Below are 20,429 nucleotides of genomic sequence, written 5' to 3'. Positions count from 1 at the left end.
ACTCAAACTGTCTCCTTGTCTGGTAATCGATGGTTTGTCACCTTTATTGATACCTTTATTGATTGTTGCACTCGAATGACTTGGGTCTATTTGATTAAAGCTAAAAGTGATGTCTTTTCTTGTTTTCAATCCTTTCATAAGATGGTTTGTACTCAATTTGATACTAAGGTGAAAATTTTGAGAACTGACAATGGAAGAGAATACATGGATAGTAGCTTTTCTGCTTATTTGGAGAGTAATTGGATAGTATACCAGACTAGTTGTCCTTATACTAGTGCTCAAAATGGCATTGCTGAGAGGAAAAATAGGCATCTATTGAAGGTAGCTCGATCTCTTATGTTCACCATGAATCTACCCAAAGTATATTGGGGAGATGCAATTCTTGCATCTGCTTATCTTATCAATAGAATGCCTCTCAAGACCCTTGACTTTATGAGTCATTTGGTAGTTCTACAAGGGAATAATTCATACGTTGTTCTGCCAAAAGTATTTGGGTGTGTTTGCTTTGTCCATATTAGGACGGCAGGAAAATTGGATCCCAAGGCCCTTAAATGTGTGTTTGTTGGGTATTCTCCAACACAGAAGGGATACAAGTGTTATCATCCTCCCTCTAGGAAATACTTAGTATGGATGTTACCTTCCGAGAAACTGAACCCTACTTCAGTACCACCCACTCACCTCTTCAGAGGGAGAATAATGAGCAAGAAGAGGTGATCCCGAATTCTATGATTCTGAATGATATGGCTCAACTAGAAAGTTTGAGTTCTAGTAGACAGGGGGAGATGTCCAATCAGGAAGAGAGAATTGGTCGTTTGGACAAGCCAGATTTGAGAAGGTATTCGAGGAGAGACAAGGCAAAAGAAGCCATTATGTAGTCTACTCAGAGTCAAGAATCTTCTCCTGGTGAGTTACCCAGTCATGAATCTTTTTCTGGTGAGTTACCCACAATTCTTTCTTCTGGTGAGTTACCCACAACTCTTGAATGTTTCAATGACTTAGATAAACCCATTGCACAAAGAAAAGGGGTCAGATTTTGTACTAAACGCCGTATTCCTAACTTTGTTTCTTATGAATACTTATCTCCTTCTTATAGGGCCTTTGCCTTGTCTATTTCCTCTGTGTCTATTCTACAGGATTGGAAGAAAGCTCTTGCAGATCCTAAATGGAAGAAAGCAATGATTGAAGAGATGAAAGCATTGGCTAAAAATGAGACTTGGGAGCTTGTCACTCTCCCACCTGGGAAGAAACTCGTTGGCTGTAAATGGGTGTTCACAGTGAAACACAAAGCTGATGGCACAATTGAACGGTTTAAGGCCAGATTGGTTGCTAAAGGATTCACCCAAACCTATGGAGTGGATTACCAAGAGACATTTGCTCCAGTTGCAAAAATGAACTCAATCAGAGTTTTGTTATCCTGTGCAGCCAACTTGGACTGGGACTTGCAACAGTTTGATGTGAAGAATGCTTTCCTCCATGAAGATTTAGAGGAAGAAGTGTTCATGGAAATTCCTCCTGGGTTCGCCGATGAGAAGACACAAGGAAAGGTGTGCAGGTTAAAAAAGGCTTTGTATGGGCTAAAACAATCTCCTAGAGTTTGGTTTGACAGGTTTAGCAGAGCCATAATGTCCTTTGGTTACCAACAAAGCAATGTTGATCACACTCTGTTTATCAAACATCACAAGGTAAGATCACCCTTCTTATTGTTTATGTTGATGATATAGTGGTAACAGGCAATGACAAAGAAGAAATTACTCAACTAAAGAGGTTGTTAGCTTAGGAATTTGAAATCAAAAATCTAGGAAAACTGCAATATTTCCTAGGTATCTAGGTGGCTAGATCAGAAAAAGGAATTTTCATCTCCCAAATAAAGTACATTTTGGATCTGTTGGAAGAAACTGGTATGATGGGGTGTAAACCAGCAGAATCTCCCATTGAAAGTAATCAAAAATTGAAAGAAGGAACTGGTGAGTCCGTGGATATTGGAAGATACCAGATATTGGTAGGAAGGTTGATTTATCTCTCACACACTTGACCGGATATGGCCTATGCTGTTAGCTTAGTCAGCCAATTCATGCATGACCCTTGCAAGACTCATATGCAAGCTGTACTTCGCATCTTAAGATACCTAAAGTCTGCGCCAGGGAAAGGGCTTCTTTACTCCAAACAGGGTCACCTCCGAGTTGAAGCTTTTAAAGATGCAGATTGGGCAGGGTCACCTCCGAGTTGAAGCTTTTACAGATGCAGATTGGGCAGGATCTCTCGATGACAGGAGATCCACCTCTCGCTACTGCACAGTTGTGGGAGGGAACCTTGTCACCTGGAGGAGCAAAAAAAAAGTGTTGTTGCTCGGTCAAGCGCTAAAGCAGAATACAGAGCAATGGCCCAAGGTGTGTGTGAATTCTTATGGTTAAAGAAGTTATTGGAGGAGCTGAGATTGCTCGTGAGAGACAAGATAACTTTATATTGTGACAATAAAGCTGCTATAAGTATAGCACAAAATCCAGTCCAACATGACTGGACGAAACACATTGAAATTGATCGGCACTTCATTAAAGAAAAATTAACAGACGGTATTTTGAGCCTAGTTCATGTGACTTCTACTGGGCAACTTGCGGATGTGTTTACTAAAGGGCTCAACAATAAGATCTACCATAATTTGATTTGCAAGTTGGGCATGTGCGACATCTTTGCACCAACTTGAGGGGGAGTGTTGACTTATTTGCTGATCCTAACTGCTTCTAGGGATATGATTTGATTTGATTAGGATCCTTAATTATCTCTGTAATTATTATTTGATTATTTACTTCCTGTTTAGATATAATTCTTTGTGTATAAATAGTCATATAAACCAATTGTAAAGATTAAGAGTGAAATACAAGAATTCTCTAAATTTTTCCAAAATTCTTCAATTTTAATTTACTTTTTGCCAGTAAACTTACTAAAACTTTAAATCCCAAAAATCTGAACCCTCCTAATTAAAAATCTTTTATGTTAGTCAACACTCCGCTCAAGTTGGTACATAGATATCAGACATGCCTAACTTGCAAACCAAAATGTGATAGATCTTGTTGCTGAGCCATTTAATAAATACATCAGCTAGCTGTTCATTGGAAGTCACATGATCTAATCTGAGACACCATTTACTAACTTCTCTTTAATAAAGTGTCAATCAATCTCTATGTGCTTCGTTCGGTCATATTGAACCGGATTGTGAGTTATATTAATTGTAGTTTTGTTGACATAGTACAAGAGGAGTTTGTCCCTCTCCAACAGTTTCAATTCCTTCAACAATCTCTGCAACCATAGGAGTTCACAAACACCTTGTACCATTGCGCTATATTCCGCCTCAGCACTTGATCGAGCAACAATATTTTGCTTTTTGCTTTTCCAAGTTATAAGGTTTCCTCCTAAAAAGTGCCCAGTAACCATTAGTCGACCTCCTATCATCAAGGGATCTAACCCAATTTGCATCTGTGAATGCGTGTATGCGGGGATGACCGTATTTAGAGAATAGAAGACCTTTTCCAAAAGCAGACTTCAAGTATTACAAAATGCAAAATGCAGCTTGCATATGAGATTTACGAAGATCATGCATAAATTGACGGACTAAACTTACTGCATATGTTATGTCTGGTCGAGTATGGGAAAGATAAATCAGTCTGTCTACCAACCTCTGATATCTGTCAATATCCACTGATTCACCAATTCCTACTTGTAGCTTATAATTGTTCTTAATGAGAGTTTCTGCTTGTTTGCAACCTAACATACCGGTTTCTTCTAAAAGATCCAGAATATATTTTCTTTGAGAAATAAAGATTCTTCTCTTTGATCTAGTAACCTCGATTCCTAGGAAATTTTGAAGTTTTCCTAGATCTTTAATTTCGAACTCCTGAGCCAAAAGCTTTTTCAACTGAGTCATCTCTTCAGTGTCATCCCCTGTTATTACTATGTCATCAACATAGCCTATGAGAAGAGTAATTTTACCCTTGTAATGTCTGATAAATAGAGTATAGTCAGCACTGCTCTGTTGATAGCCAAAAGAAAATCATAGCTCTGCTGAATCAATCAAACCAAGCTCTAGGTGACTATTTCAATCCATACAAATTCTTCTTTAGCCTGCACACCTTTCCTTGCATTTTTTTATCAACAAATCCAAGAAGAATTTCCATATACACTTTCTCTTCCAAGTCTCCGTGGAGGAATGCATTATCCACATCAAAGTGCTATAGGTCCCAATCAAGATTGGGAGCACAATATAGCAGTATTGAGTTCAGTTTGGCAATAGGGGCAAATGTCTCTTGGTAATCCGCTGCATAGGTTTGAGTGTATCTCTTGGCAACTAGTCTGACCTTGAATCTTTCAATTGATTCATCTGCTTTGTATTTCACAGTGAACACACATTTACAGCCAACTGATTTTTTTTTTTTCAGGTGGAAGAGACATCAACTTCTCGGTCTCATTTTTAGCCAAGACTTTTATTTCTTCAATCATTGCTCCCTTCCAATTAGAATTTTTTAGAGTTTCCTTCCAATCCTATGAGATAGGCACAGAGGAATTAGACAAAGCAAAAACTCTATAAGATGGAGACAAAGAACCATAGAGAGAAAGTTAGAGATAGAGTGTTTTGTACAACATTTGACCCCTTTTCTTTGAGCAATTGGTTTATCTAGATTATTAATGGGTTCAAGGTTTAGAGATGATTCACTAGATGGAGAAGAAAAAGATTTATGATATTGAGTAGATTGCACAATGACTTTTTCTGCTTCTGTTATATCTTTTCTTGAGTATCTCCTTAAATCTAGTTTATCCAAACGCCCAATTATTATCTTTTCCTGATCACCATTAGTCTCTCCTGTATAGTAGTCTCCTCTAGAATAAAATGCTCTAGAGTTATAGGACTATGAATCACCTCTTCTTCCTCATTGTTCTCCACTTGAAGAGGTGATGGAATAGTACTAAAGTAAGATTCAGTCTTTCTAAATGTAACATCTATATTGACAAAGTATTTTCTAGATAGAGGATGATAATACTTGTAACCCTTCTGTGTAGGAGAGTACCTAACAAACACACATTTAAGAGCTCTTGGATCGAGCTTCTTACCTAGTCCTAATATGAATAAAACACATGTATTCAAACGCCTTTGGTGGAACAATATAAGTATTTTTTCTTTGTAGCACCTTTAAAGGGCTTTTAAAGACAAGCTTTCAGAGGCATTCTATTAATGAGATAAACTGCGGCTATAATTGCATCTCCTCAATAGGTTTTTGAAAGGGTCATGGTGAAAATGAAAGATCGAGCTACTTTCAATAGATGCCTATTTTTTCTTTCAGTAATACCATTTTGGATACTCGTGTAAGGACAACTAGTTTGATGCAGTATCCTATTAGACTCCAGGGAAGCAGGAAAGAAGTCCATCCATATACTTTGTTGCATTATCAGTTCTCAAAACTTTATATTAGCATCAAATTGAGTACAAATCATTTTATGAAAAGATTGAAAGTAAGAAACTAAATCACTCTTTTCCTTTATCAAATAAACCTAAGTCATGCGAGTGCAATAATCAATAAAAGTAACAAACCAACGATTATCAGATAGTGAGACCGTTTGAGTAGGTTCCCAAACATTAGAATGGATGATCACAAAAGGGATCGTACTCTTATTGTTACTGGAGGGATAAGAGGTTCTTGTATACTTAGCATACTCACAAGCATCACAAACTAAATAACCACATTGGGCTTTGAAAAATAAATTAGGATAAAATTTCTCTAAAACAAAGTAGGATAGGTGTCCTAACCGTCGATACCACTGTATGATTTCTTAGTTGACATCCTGATTTCTTCTGAAAAGAGTCCGAGGTGAATTCAAACCCAGATTCCCTTCCAACATATATGTCATCGTACAGTCTATCATAACCAATCCTCTTCCCAGTTTAAAGGTCTTAAATAGCATAATAGTTAGAAAAAAAACTCAATTTTACAGTTAAGAGATTTGGTAAGAGCACTGACAGATAAAAGATTAATAGGAAAATGAGGAACATGAGAATAGAGGATAGCTTAATATTGAAAGTATAAATAATCGATTCGGTTCCACAGACAAGAAGAAAAGAATCATCGGCTATTCTGACTGTGTCTTTTTATAGACACGGAAGGTAATTAAAGAAGCTTTTAGAGGAATCCTTCATGTGTCTATTTGTACCAAAATCATAATCCATGGAGCAGTATCAAAAACACGTACATCACCTCCATTAATGCATTTCTTATATGACATTTTAAAGATAAAAAAGGAGCCAATAACACAAAGAGACAGGAACGACCAAGTTACTGTTAAAACACCTTGAAAAGCTCAAAGGAGAATCTGGTCACGAAACAGGGCCGGTTAGAGGCGCAACATGCCAAAAAGAGGGCCGAAAAGGAGTGTCGATGGAAAAGGATGCCGAAGAAAGGCTCACGTGCCGGCGCGTGGAAAGAGACGCAAAATGCAATGGCAGCGCATGGCGACACGCGCGTGCTTGGACTGGAGTCGTGTCGCTGGGGATTGGCCGCGAATTTGATGGGCTTTTCTTCGAGACTGGTGTTGTCAAACAACTCCTTTGATATAGTCACCTAGAACTTGACCTATTAATTAACCTTAACTTTCTATGACAGATTTGAAACCTATGCCAATTGAAGTGGCAAGACTCTAATACTTTAAAGAATTTTAGGAAGAATTTTTAATTCTATTCCAATTTAATTGATCTTTACAAGATTTGAGTATTTATACACAAAGAATCAATCTCAATTAGGAATATTTGTAATAAGAATAAAATACCTATAATCAAGCCTAATTAGGATGCCAAAAATCTGAATCCTCCTGATTAGGAACCTTTTATGTTGGTCAACAAAAAAAAAAACAATAAAGCAAGCACAACAATGGAACGGAGGCTGCCCAACAACAAAAAAAATACCCAATCAACACCCAACTCAGCAAGAACCAGCAGAAAAAGGCCGGAAAGAGAAGACTAGAAGAGTAGACGAGAAAAAGCCCGCTAAAAATAGCGTCACGCACCGACAGTACGTGGCACGTGACACACGTGCCCGCAGAATGGCACCAACATCTAGGTAACGGCTAGCGAGGAGGCGGCGAGTCATCTAGAGGTGGCGGTGTTGAAGAAAAATAAGCTCAGGTAGGAGAGTACCAAATTTGGTTACGTAGGGTTTTGAATATTCAAAATTGAATTGTAAGCCTAAATCAGCCATATGCTCAGATACCAAAATTTTTTATTATCTTCCAAATGAATTGATCTTTACAAGGTTTGGGTATTTATACACAAAGAATTGACCTAATTAAGAATATTTACAACACACCTAATTAAGAATATCCATAATAAAGGTAGCACATAAAATCCCTGTAATCAAGCATAATAAGAATACTAAAAATTTGCCCAAACAGTAATTGGATCCCCCTATTTACGTTGGTCAACAGTTTTCCCTTTTAGAGTATGTCATGGAAAGAGTCTTCCATATTAAGCAGCAAATATGACTTGGAGAAGTGAGGTTGCATGGAGTTGAGAAGCCATGTCAAAACAAGAGATTTCTCAAAGTCCCATTGAGGAAAGGAGGGATCAGTCTCTTCTGGTTGGTTCTTACTAGTTACTGTCATTAATATAACTTTAAATACCTCTAGCTTTGATAAAAAATAAACAAGATCTTGACCAAGCAAAATAATTTTGTCCATCAAGCTTAGTGGGACTAATTTGAAGAGAAAAAGAGGCCCAACTTAATTTTTCACTTGTCTGCGATGACTAACCAGATCTGAACTCACATAAAAGAGGCCCAACAAAATACAACAGACACAAGAAAAAAAAAAAGAAAAAAAGAAAAGCAACGTCAAAAAGCCAGGGCAGAATTTGCACCAGCGCCAAGCAGGTCCAAAACTGCAATAGGAGGCCAGAAAACCAACAACGGTGACTAACCAGGTCCGAAAGTGCTGGTAGCCAGTTTATGTCCTCTCTTACCATTGCTTATTGAGAAGCTCTGTAACATATTTTTTATTATTTAAAAAGAGCTCCAGGGTGTGGCTCTTCTATGTTAATCATAAGCATTCAAACATTGAATGTTTTTCTAATGCAGACTGAGCAGGATTAAAGATTAATAGGAGATTAACAACAGGGTATTGTGTTTTTGTGAGAGACAACTTGATGTCATGGAGAAGCAAGAAACAAACTGTAGGCTCTCGATCCAGTGCTAATCAGAATATTGAGCTATGGTATAAGCTATATGTGAAGTTTTTTGGATATATCAACTGCTAGAAGAAGTTGGTACCAACTTGAGGGAAAGTGTTATGAAAACTAAATATGTATAGATATGTGCTTGATTGTAGGCTTGATCTAAGACTTAATAACTTAATTTTAGGCTTAATCTAGGAGATGTAGTTTTCCTTCTTTAATTAGGACCCTTGTATATAAATTTATACTATTTTTTTATAGAAAGATTTACTATTTAGTCCCTAGATATTGTCATTATTAACAAGTCAGTCCTTATATTTTTAAAAGTCTATTAAAATGCCCTTTTCTTTCTGTTAATAAAATAGCCCTTCCGTCCTCTTTTCCATTAAAAATAGATGAAAAATGAGAAAGAATTTTTAAATCCCCATTTTACCTTCAATAAACCCTTTTATTTAGTTCCTGGATATTGACATTATTAACAAGTCAGTCCCTACATTTTTAGAAACCTATTAAAATGTCATTTATCTTTTCTTTCCGTCAACGAAATAGTCCGTCCTTCTCCTCCTCCTCCTCCTCGAAAAAGAAGAAGGGAGTAATTTGGTCTTTTGCTATATTTTTAACGGCAGAAATAGATGGAATTGGATGAAAGGACTATTTCGTTGATAAAGATAAAAGATAAAAAACGTTTTAATAGGTTTCTCAAAACTGAGGGACTGATTTATTAATAATGGCAAAACCTAGGGACTAAATAGTAAATCTCTCTTCTTCATACAAATACAAAAAAATTTCAAACTTCCACACATATTACATAGGAGCTACAAACTGTAATGGGCACTTAGAATGACAAAGGATTGGGGGGTGGCATGTGGCAGACATTATGCAAGGAACTTAAAAAATGGGATAAATTCAACCTATTGTCACTCCCTAATGTCCCCAACTACAAAGAAACTCCAAGCCATAAGAATGTTTTTGTGCAGGATCAGGTTAATATTGATTAAACTTTATATTGAAGAAGCATTAGTTAGCAACCTTAAACCAGTTCTCATGTATATGATACAAATCATACAAGTATAATTAACCTACGATATAAAGAGTTGTAAGACATTATCTAATTGAGACCAACAAAAGGAATTTACAATACCAGGGGTTTGAAACTTTGAGTATCCCATTTTGTTGATAAATAATTCAACACTATAAGCAAAACTGAGCCATTCTTACAAGGATCTAACTAGGGGCTAGACATGAGAACTAAAGTTTTATTAACCAAATCTAGAAAGCTACAGTACAAAAAGCAAGTTTTTTTTCTCTAAATTAACATTTTTTAGACTTCTTTTTTATTTTTTAAGTAAAGAAATTGGAGAAATATTAACTTAACCAAATTTTGCCACAAAAGAAAAATAAATCAATTACCATATTCTGTTGACCTTATAAACCTTTGAAACTCTGTTTCTGGAGGCTTATCATAAACCATTTCCTCACGGGTCTCATGGCTTGTGACCTACAATGTCAATCTTGATGAGACTACGGTAAAATTGCACTAAAGCAGTAAAAGCAATAAGACAAAGCGTGGAATTTGGTGACACTACATAGGGAAGATCAGAAATGGCATCTTGAAGAACTGAGGCCTTTTCAAGCTCGCGAGGTTGGTCTTCATCAAAGGCAACAGTATTCCGCTGCAACATAAATATCAAATAATCACATAGGCATATAATGCATGTTAACATCTTGCAAACTTGCTTAAAAAAAAAATTGATACCTCGAACTCAGGTGGAGGCCAATATCTGACAACAACATCATGAGTAGGAAGCGGAAATTGGGGTAGTTTCTGCAGGAGGGAAAGATTAAACGAGAAAAAGAAAAAAGAAAAGGGACTTGGTCATCCATAAAAAGATACTCTTTTGAAGTTATCTTGTGTAACATATGAATATCATATCATATCAAATAGTTGAAAATATTTGGTTAAGGTGTTAAGCATATAGTATTTTTCATTTCCTCGTTCTTTAGTAAGCAGGCGGAGACATTATTTAATGGCCATAATAGCACTGACAAACTTATACTACATAAAATTAGAGCTACTTTTCTTGTTATTTTTGCCAAACAAATAGAGGACCTAGTTAAATTTAAATTTATGGCTCCAGATATGGTCGAGCAGCCCCAAAAAGTTTGATTATGCTGATGGAAGCCAAGTATTAGAAACTTGCCTCCTTGGGATGAGCTCCCCACAAGAAAACACGCAACCGGAATTGTGGAAGACCATAACAGCCAGCTGCAATGGTTCCAAGCCTTGCTTGGTATTTCATATGTACTAAACGACTTAAAGCATATCTTGCAAAAGAAGCTTTATCGAATCTAAGAATGTCAACAACATTTTCCATCAGTACAAATTTAGGCTTCAAGAACTGCACAATGTCCATGAAGACAACAATCTGACGATTTCTTTCATCAGCAAGAGGAGATTTGACATTTCTGAAGCGATTATAGCCGCTAATCCCTTGGCATGGAGGTCCACCACAAATTACATCAACATCACCCTGGAACAGGTCAATAAAGTAGGAGAAATATCATGAAGGAAAAAGGAAAAGGAAAGATACCAACCAGTTTGCTTGTGCATCAGTAAGAAAACTCACTGGAAGTGGCAAGATTTTGGTCTTGAAGCCATGTCTTACAAAGGCCCTTATGCATTCTTGGCAGTTGCTAAAATAATTTTGATATCTTTGAGTAATAGGGGCAACGACTCAATAAAAAGATATTATTGTAATTGCAGGGAGCCTACCTTAAGCCTTCAATTGGTTCCCATGTATCATCATTTGAACAGTAACCCTTCCAATGTACCTAACAGAACAGCAACGAGTACAAAATCATTCATCAAAATCAAACCATAATATCTACCAAAAAGGAATATGAATCATTTAAAGTGATTTAAAAATAAACATTTTAACATTAATTTGAGCAAGTAAATTTTCAATATTGACCACCATGGGACTTCTTAGGTGGTTGCATTTGGCAAAGGACTAAAGCCCAAATGAAGTTATGGATATTGAGCTAAAGGTTGTCATAAATAACGGCCAATACATTTATTTAAAACCATGGCAACCTCGCTCTCAAAGTAACTCATCTTAGGTTAGGGTAGTCAAAGGATGAAGCTTGGCTCAAAGGCATACGAAAGCCTTATGAGGGTTGTTAAATTTGGGACACGTCTAACTCACCCCAAATGCTAACTCAAGGGGGAGGAGTGCCTATGGCCCATATAAGGGGCACATTACCCTTTTCCACAAGCGATGTGGGATTCAACGCACCCCCTCACACCCAGAATTTTTACCAGTGTGTGACATATTTATGGGAGACCCAATATCGGATGGGGAGGCTCTAATACCATGTTAAATTTGGACCAGGCCTAACTCACCCCAAAAGCTAGCTCTTGGGAGAGAAGTACCTATGGCCCATTTAAGGGACACATTACCCCTTTCCACAACCGATGTGGGATTGAACAAGGTCTTCAATAACTTATGAAATCTAGAGAATGCTTGTAGAACCTATGGAAGCTCTACATGAGTCTTCACTAACCTATGGAAGTTAACAAATGCTTAGAAAACCTATGGACGCTTTATGAGGGTCTTATCTAACCCTTTGAAATTAGAGAATGAGCAACCACCACAATCAAAGAGGAAAAAGGCTCAAAGAAATTAAACTATTTTGTATTGTATGTTTGTGGTCAATGTTTACTTTTAAATTTGGATCAGACCTAACTCACCCTAAAAGCTAGCTCAAGGGGGAGGCCGGAGGAGTGCCTATGACCCATATAAATGGCACATTACCCCTTTCCACAATTGATGTGTGGATTCAATACTCCCTCACGCCCAGAATTTTACTGATGCGTGACATATTTATGGAAGGCCCAACATCGGATGGGGAGGCTCTGATATCATGTCAAATTTGGGTCAGGCCTAACTCACCCCAAAAGCTAGCTCAAGGGGAGGATTGCCCATGACTCATATAAGGGACACATTACCCCTTTCCACAACTGATGTGGGATTCAATACACCCACTCACGCCCAGAATTTTACTGGTGCATGACTTATTTATGGGAGGCCCAACATCGGATGGGGAGACTCTGATACCATGTTAAATTTGGGTCAGACCTAACTCATCCCAAAAGCTAGCTCAAGGGGGAGAAGTGTCTATGGTCCATAAGGGGCACAAATATGTCACGCACCAGTAAAATTCTGGACGTGAAGGAGTGTATTGAATCACACATTGATTGTGGAAAGGGTAATGTGCCCTTTATATGGGTTATAGGCACTCCTCCCCTTTGAACTAGCTTTTGGGGTGAGTTAGGCCTGATCCAAATTTAACATGGTATCAGAGCCTCCCCATCCGATGTTCGGCCTCCTATAAATATGTCACGCACCAGTAAAATTATGAGCGTGAGGGGGGTGTGTTGAATCCCACATCGGTTGTGGAAAGGGGTAATGTGCCCCTTATATGGGCCATAGGCACTCCTCCCCCTTGAGCTAGCTTTTGGGGTGAGTTAGGCCTGGCCCAAATTTAACATTTACAATACTATTGGGCCCATGACCCCTTGTACAGGCTTCAAGTCTAAAAATCCTAAAGTTTAATTTGTAAAACCCTAATAAAACAACAATGTTGTTGAATCCCACATCGGTTGTGGAAAGGGGTGGTCGTGGAAAGGGGTAATGTGCCCTTTATATGGGCTATAAGCACTCCTCTCCCTTGAGCTAGCTTTTGGGGTGAGTTAGGTCTGGCCCAAATTTAACATGGTATCAGAGCCTCCCATCCGATGTTGGGCCCCCTATAAATATGTCACGCACCAGTAAAATTCTGGGCGTGAAGGGGGTGTGTTGAATCCCACATCGGTTGTGGAAAAGGGTAATGTGCCCCTTATATGGGCCATAGGCACTCCTCCCCTTGAGCTAGCTTGTGGGGTGAGTTAGGCCTGTCCCAAATTTAACAAATGCAATACTAACTTTATCCAATCTTGTGTACAATTAGAATACAATTTTGAGGAGAATTTTATCTAGCGTGTCATATACGTTCCTTGTAGCAAGGATCCTATTCTGTCAAGGAGTATGTTTGACATGTTCTACTAGGAATAGGAACATGTCATGTGTATGTGTTTGAAGAGTTATTAGTGTTTCAAGACTCATTCAGTTGAGAAAAAAAATCTTGTATGCATATGATTCGATACATGGATATACTTTTCTTCCTAAATTTTGCTATTTGATCAAGAATATAAATTCCTATAGATATCCCCTAAATATCAATACGATCTTATATAAATAGGAATACATATACACACATTGTATACAGGTTGATTTTCCATAACAATCCCCTTCAAGTTGAATGATAGATGATAATCAAGCTTAGCTTATTATAAAAGTAGTCAAAAGGATTGTGAAGATATCTCCTAACTACTTTCCATTTGATGTATCCAATTAAGATGGTCTTTGTTAAATCTTTTCATAAACAAAGTGATAATCAATTTTGATATGCTTTTCTGATCAATAATAGGACTAGAAGCAATATGAAGAGCAACTTGATTATCAAACAACAATTTAGCAGGTAGCAAAGACTTAAATTGTAGATGAAATATCCACATTACTTTGCATCGTATCTCAAGAATTTTGGAAGAAATTTTTTATTCTATTCCAAATTGAATTGACCTATACAAGATTTGAGTATTTATACACAAAAAATTAACCTAAACTAGAAATATTTACAATAAAAATAAAATCCCTATAATCAAGCCTGATTAGGATCTAAAGGTCTAAATCCAACTAATTAGACCCAACATCTGTGGAGAGACTCTGATAGCATATTAAACTTGGACCAGGTCTGACTCAAGGGAGAGAAGTGCCTAAGACCTTGTAAGCGGCACTTTACCCGTATCCGAAACTGACTTGAGATTCAACAACGTGTGTTTGACCAAAAGTTGGATACGCATTCTACTCTATGATACGCATTCTACTCTTTTCATGTGTCATAAATTGAAAAGTAAAAACAACAAAAACTACGGTAAGGGAGTACTTCTACTGTTCCTAGGAATAGTAAAAGTGCTCCTCCTTTTAGCACATAGTAATAATATTTACATTATTTTAGTAATGGTAGTTTATAATAATCATAATATTAAAGTAATAATAATATTTAACAAAATACAACTAAAATTACTATATTTATAGTAATATTTAAAAAATTTATATATTATTATAATTTAGTTAATATTGACTATTTATTTTATTTATTGATACGAAACCAACCAAAATAATATGATAGTGGAGTTACCTAAACCTGAATGTCCGAAGACCCAGATGGCTGAAACCTGAAAGTGGAAAGATGGATTTTAGACATCCTATTATTTCAGACTAAGGAAGAAATCCTCTAAAACAAGAAAACTAGATCCTAGGAACTCTTATACCGAAAGAATGTCGTAATGTCAAAGACGATCTCCAGATTATATCAGGTATGGGTTTCCAACACCTATTAATATGACAGCCTCCTGGTATGCATCTAACCTTATCTCATTCTCTTACCCATTAATTGTTATCACCTTTGAACTTCAGCGTTGAAGATCTAGCCCACCAAATTACTCGGTACTCTTCTTATTTTGCATATCCAAAGCCACTTCATGGAGCCATTTCAACTTCATGGAGCGTTGAAGATCAACACACCCCCTCACGCCCAGAATTTTTACTGGTGCGTGTCACATTTATGGGGCGCCCAACATCGGATGGGGAGGCTCTGATACCATGAAACTTTGATGAAAAGAAGAAAAAGAGAGTAGAAGATTTGAGAGAAAATGCTTGATAATTCCCATCAAGCCAATTGGGGTATATATACTACTTACAATAGTACATACTAGGTAAGAAAATAAATTAATTCCCTAATTATAGCCTAATCATATCCCAATCATATCACACAATCATATCCCTAATTATCACTACAAATCTAGGCTATTTACAGAAATAATCTCAATATATAGAAATAATCTCAACATCAACAATAATAAAACCATATATTTCTCAATTCATTAAGCTTTTAACACTTATTTTCAGTTTCACCATCTAGTAAATAGATAGAAAATGTCAATTTTCATGAGGTACCTTAAATTTCAATCCACGTTTTCCTGTCCCAGTAGGATCGCCAAAACAAATATCAACAAGTCTTGAAACTTCATATTCACCCGAAGAGATATCAATATCCTCTGGAGAATTTTCATTTTCATTGGCCATTGTCGAAGTACTTGATCTTAATTGATCAATACTTTCTATGTCCTTAACCACATACTTTTCGCATAGCTTTTCCCATTCCTTCAATAGTTCAAGAAAATCTTCAGCAGCTTCATTTCTAACCTATAAAAGAAGCATAATGGCATTTTATAATAATTCTAAGTATTCAAAAGATAATAAAAATGCAGAATTATTTTTGGTATACTTACATGGGTTTCTGGATGATTTAGCTTCAAGCTTTCACATGCAGACTTATCACTATCGAGGGCCCATCTCTAAAATTAAGTGCAAAAACTAAGAAACAGGAAACTAAAGAACAAATTGGAGGTAGCTTAAGGATGAACCAAGAAATAAAACTTCTTGTCGTTAAAAGAAAGTACCGTCACAAGCTCAACACAAGAAAGTTTGGCACCCAGGCATAACCCTGTTGACATCCCCCCACAACCAGAAAAAAGATCTAATAGGGCCAATTCTGCTTTGTAACTTTCACAGTTGAGCATATTTTCCATTGAAGTATTTTTAGATGTTTTGGAAAGAGGCTCAGCTACACTGGTTGTCAATAAATTATGTCTGTTCAAAGCAACATCTGAAGAGAAAGAAATCATATATGTATAAGTTCCAAGAATTGTTGAAATTTTATGCTTTGCAAAAATTCCTTACTATTGTAAATTATATATGCTTTGCAAAACGAAATGTAAACTTATGAAATTTTATGACCATTTCTGGAAATGCTAAAGCAACTTAACATCCTCAAGTTATAGTGAAGATTTTAGGAATTTCTCAATTGTATTTTCTGTTATAGTGTGAATATAATCTGTATATAATTAGAATAGATTAAAATCATAAGCCTAATTCATACTAATTGATAGATTGAGAATTTTTAGGAGAATGATTTATTACCTTAACAAGATATTATTTACCGTTAAGTAACGGTATCAGCCCATTACCTTTTCTTTTTAAAGCCATAGGAGGGGCAAAAACTCAATTTCCTTTTCTTAGATTGAGAAGTTTTATATTGTTATATCTCATATTTTTCAAATTTCTATCAAAAGTTAACTATCTTATAAATGTTTCACTTCTTTTCTCTTAAACTAAGATTATCAACTATTTGTCTAATTCTATAATACCTTATAAAATTTGAGTTATTTATCTTTGTTTTACTTATTCATTAAATAAAATAATATTAGATGTCAAGTTCTTTTTATCAAATTTTCAGTATGAAGAATTATTTTTTACTATCCATGTTATCTATATTGTTATTTTAGCTATAAATTAATTATTGTTAAAGATGTCTAATAATAATGGATTGAATATCTTTATTTGATGTATTTGAAACAGAGATGAAACGGAGATAAAAACGAGAGGGAAATAGAGAATTTGAGAGAAAGATGCTTGATGATTCCCCTCAAGCCAATTGGGGTATGTATACTACTTACAAAAATAAGTACTAGATAAGAAAATAAATTAATTCTCTAATTACAGCGTAATCATATTCCAATCATATCACATAATCATATCCCTAATTATGCACACAATCACTATAAATCTAGATTATTTACAGAAAGTATCTCAACACTCCCCCTCAAGCTAGAGCGTACATGTCATATGCTCCAAGCTTGTTACAAATATATTCGATTCGTGAATCCCGATAAGATTTTATGAAAACATCAGCTAGTTGGTCATTTGAGTTGACAAAACTGGTAGAAATGTTTTGTGTGTGATGGACTAGAATTTGCCCTAGGAACAAAGTTTTTTTTATGTTAGACTAGAAGAAAGTTAAGGTGAGGTTTCAAAAAAAGTGACATCTGCGGATACAAAATATTTGTTAGTAGTAGGATCATAGTATTTGTAACATTTTTTAAGCGGTGAATAGCCGAGAAAGGCACATTTAACTAATTTAGACTAGAGTTTGTCTTTGCTAGGAATATGATTATGAACAAAACATACACATCTGAAAACACAAAAAAACAACTAGGTGGAATTCTGATTAGGAAATAGAACAGAATGAGGACTTTGATGCTGCAAAATAGAGGGAAGGTATTTGGTTAATCAAATAAGAGGCAATAAGGACAGCTTCCCCCAAAAACGCAACAGAACAATGTGATGTAGGAGTAAGGTGCGGGCTGTTTCAACCAAATGCCGATTTTTTCGCTCGAAAATCCCATTTTACTGTGGGGTATGAGAACAATAAGTTTGGTAAGTAATACCCTAAGTAGACAAGAAATAAGTGAATAAGGAAGACAAATATTCTCTTGCACTGTCACTTCACAATGTCTTAATGCAAACACCAAATTGATTATTGGTTTCAGCACAAAACTTCTGAAAAATAAAGAACAACTCATAACGATTCTTCATCAGAAAAAGCCAAGTGCAACGAGAATAGTCATCCATAAAGATAACAAAAATATTGAAATCCCAAAGTTGTACTAACCCGACTTAGACCCAAATATCTGAATTGAAACTTTGATGAAAAGAAGAAAAAGAGAGCAGAAGCTAGTTTATTATTCCCCTCAAGCTAATTGGGGTATATATATATACTACTTACAAGGTTAAATTAATTCCCTAATTATAGCCTAATCATATCCCACTCATATCATACAATCATATCCCTAATTATCACTACAAATCTAGGCTATTTACAGAAATAATCTCAACACTCCCCCTCAAGCTATTTTGTGAAAACATCAGCTAGCTAATCATTTGAGTTGACAAAGCTAATAGAAATGCATCTAGACTCGATCTTTTGCCTAATAAAATGGCAATCCACCTCTATATGCTTCGTCCTCTCATGAAAAACTGGATTTGATGCAATATATCAACTTCATTTGGCCAGTATCACTATATTTCAATTCCTGAAGGAGTTGCTTCAACCAGATGAGTTCGCATGTTGCTAAAGCCATAGCTCGATATTCTGCTTCTGCACTTGATCTTGCAACCACACTCTGTTTTTTACTTTTCCAGGATATGAGATTCCCTCCAATCATAATACAATATCCTGAAGTAGATCGTCTATCGGAAGGGAAACCTACCCAATCTGCATCAGAATAGCCAACAATTTGTGAGTGACCCTTGTCCTCATAGAGTAGACCCTGTCCTGGAGCTCCTTTGATATATCTAAGAATACGAATGACTGCATCCCAATGACTACTGTATGGAGTTTGAAGAAATTGACTAACCATACTTACAGCAAAGGAAATATCTGGTCGTGTGATAGTGAGATAATTGAGCTTGCCGACTAATCTTCTGTATCTAGCATGATCTTTAAGTGGCTCCCCTTGTTCAGGAACAAGCTTAACATTTGGATCCATAGGAGTGTCTACATGTCTACAGTCTAACATGTATGTTTCTTCCAATATATCCAAAGCATATTTCCGTTGAGAAATTGCAATACCTGTTTTAGATTGTGCTACTTCAATTCCCAAGAAATATTTCAGTTTCCCCAAATCTTTAGTTTGGAAATGACTGAACAAATGTTGCTTAAACTGAGAGATTCCATCGTGATCATTTCCTGTAATGACAATATTATCAATATAGACCACCAAGTAGATGCATCTATCACCATTATAACGAAAAAATACAGAATGATCAGAATTACTTCGAGACATTCCAAACTGTTGAACTACAGTGTTAAATCGTCCAAACCATGCTCTTGGAGACTGTTTTAGCCCATACAAAGAGCGCCGAAGACGACATACTAAGCCTGACTCCCCCTGAGTAACAAACCCTGGAGGTTGCTCCATATAAACTTCTTCAGCGACCTCTCCATGAAGAAAGGCATTTTTAATGTCCAGTTGATGCAGGGTTCAGTGATTAATTGCAGCCAATGAGATAAGGAGGCGAACAGAAGCTATTTTGGCTACGGGAGAGAAAGCATCACTGTAATCAAGACCAAAAATCTGTATGTAACCTTTAGCTACAAGGCAAGCTTTAAGGCGATCAATTTTGCCATCAGGTCCCACCTTAACTGTGTAAACCCATCGACAACCAACAGTAGACTTACTAGGTAGTAACAGTAGACTTACTAGGTAGTAACAGTAGACTTACTAGGTAGTAACAGTAGACTTACTAGGTAGTAAGGATACCATTTTCCAAGTTCCATTGTTATGCAGAGCAGTCATTTCCTCAACTATGGCATTACACCAACTAGGATGATCCAATGCTTCTCTAACTGTCTTGGGTATGGAGACAGCAGACACAACAGAGACAAAAGTATAATAGAAAGGAGACAAACGATGGTAAGTCACAAAATTATAAATGGGATGAGGATTTCGGAAAGAGCGAATACCTTTTCGAAGAGCAAGAGTAGGAGTAGCTGCTGTAGTTGAAGGCATGACCGAAGTAGGTGATGACGGAACGGGAGGTGAGTCATTAGAAGTACCTGCATTAGAGAGAGAAATGTCATTGTTATTAGCAAATGGGTGAGACCGACGTGTATAGACATGAAGAGGTGGCATAGGAGTGGGAGATGGACACACTTGCGGCAAAGAAGAAATTAAGAGCCGGAGGTACAGGCAAAGCGCTAGGGACAAAAGTTTTGTGTGTTGGACTAGAAGAAAAGTAAGGAGAGGTTTCAAAAAAGGTGACATCTGCAGACACAAAATATCTATTAGTAGTAGGATCATAGCATTTGTAACCTTTTTGAAGCCGTGAATAGCCGTCTTTGCCAGGAGTATGATCATGAACAAAGCATACACATCCGAAAACACGCAGAGACAACTGGGTGGTATTCTGGTTAGAAAATAGGACAAAATGAGGACTTTGATGCTGCAAAACAGAGGAAGGCATTCGGTTAATCAAGTAACAGGCGGTGAGGACAGCTTCCCCCAAAAACGCAACGGAACATTGTGATGTAGGAGTAAAGTGCGGGCTGTTTCAATTAAATGCCGATTTTTCCGTTCGGCAACTCCATTTTGTTGTGGGGTATAAGAGCAAGAAGTTTGGTGAGCAACACCCTAAGTAGACAAGAAATGAGTAAATGAGGA

General features: G+C 36.6%; 2 protein-coding genes across 10 annotated transcripts in view; both read right to left on the bottom strand.

Moving 5' to 3' along the window:
* The window catches only part of LOC110605113 (DNA (cytosine-5)-methyltransferase CMT2), a 64,010-nt gene that overhangs the window by 20,588 nt on the left and 22,993 nt on the right, over positions 1–20,429 (bottom strand). For 8 of the 9 annotated variants that reach the window (XR_002486324.2, XR_006349199.1, XR_006349200.1 and 5 more), the window contains exons 8-17: positions 19,733–19,825; positions 15,828–16,033; positions 15,657–15,722; positions 15,322–15,570; positions 10,977–11,035; positions 10,831–10,897; positions 10,405–10,734; positions 9,960–10,028; positions 9,790–9,876; positions 9,614–9,701 (exon numbers count right to left, since the gene is read on the bottom strand). Coding sequence is in view for 5 of the 9 variants with exons in the window: in XM_021743436.2 (XP_021599128.1) it covers positions 9,614–9,701; positions 9,790–9,876; positions 9,960–10,028; positions 10,405–10,734; positions 10,831–10,897; positions 10,977–11,035; positions 15,322–15,570; positions 15,657–15,722; positions 15,828–16,033; positions 19,733–19,825 (1,314 nt within the window). In the remaining 4 variants the exon portion in view is untranslated. The remainder of the gene's footprint in view (positions 1–9,613; positions 9,702–9,789; positions 9,877–9,959; positions 10,029–10,404; positions 10,735–10,830; positions 10,898–10,976; positions 11,036–15,321; positions 15,571–15,656; positions 15,723–15,827; positions 16,034–19,732; positions 19,826–20,429) is intronic. The other variant, XM_021743437.2, reaches the window with a different exon arrangement.
* On the bottom strand, positions 16,044–19,726 carry LOC122722273 (uncharacterized mitochondrial protein AtMg00810-like). The gene has a single exon (XM_043952530.1). It carries the CDS (start codon positions 19,185–19,187, stop codon positions 18,234–18,236), a length of 954 nt encoding a protein of 317 aa, XP_043808465.1. The 5' UTR covers positions 19,188–19,726; the 3' UTR covers positions 16,044–18,233.

The sequence above is a fragment of the Manihot esculenta genome, chromosome 17 (genome assembly GCF_001659605.2).
Source record: "Manihot esculenta cultivar AM560-2 chromosome 17, M.esculenta_v8, whole genome shotgun sequence".
Classification (NCBI taxonomy): Eukaryota; Viridiplantae; Streptophyta; class Magnoliopsida; order Malpighiales; family Euphorbiaceae; genus Manihot; species Manihot esculenta.
This window is presented reverse-complemented; position numbering and strand designations above follow the sequence as displayed.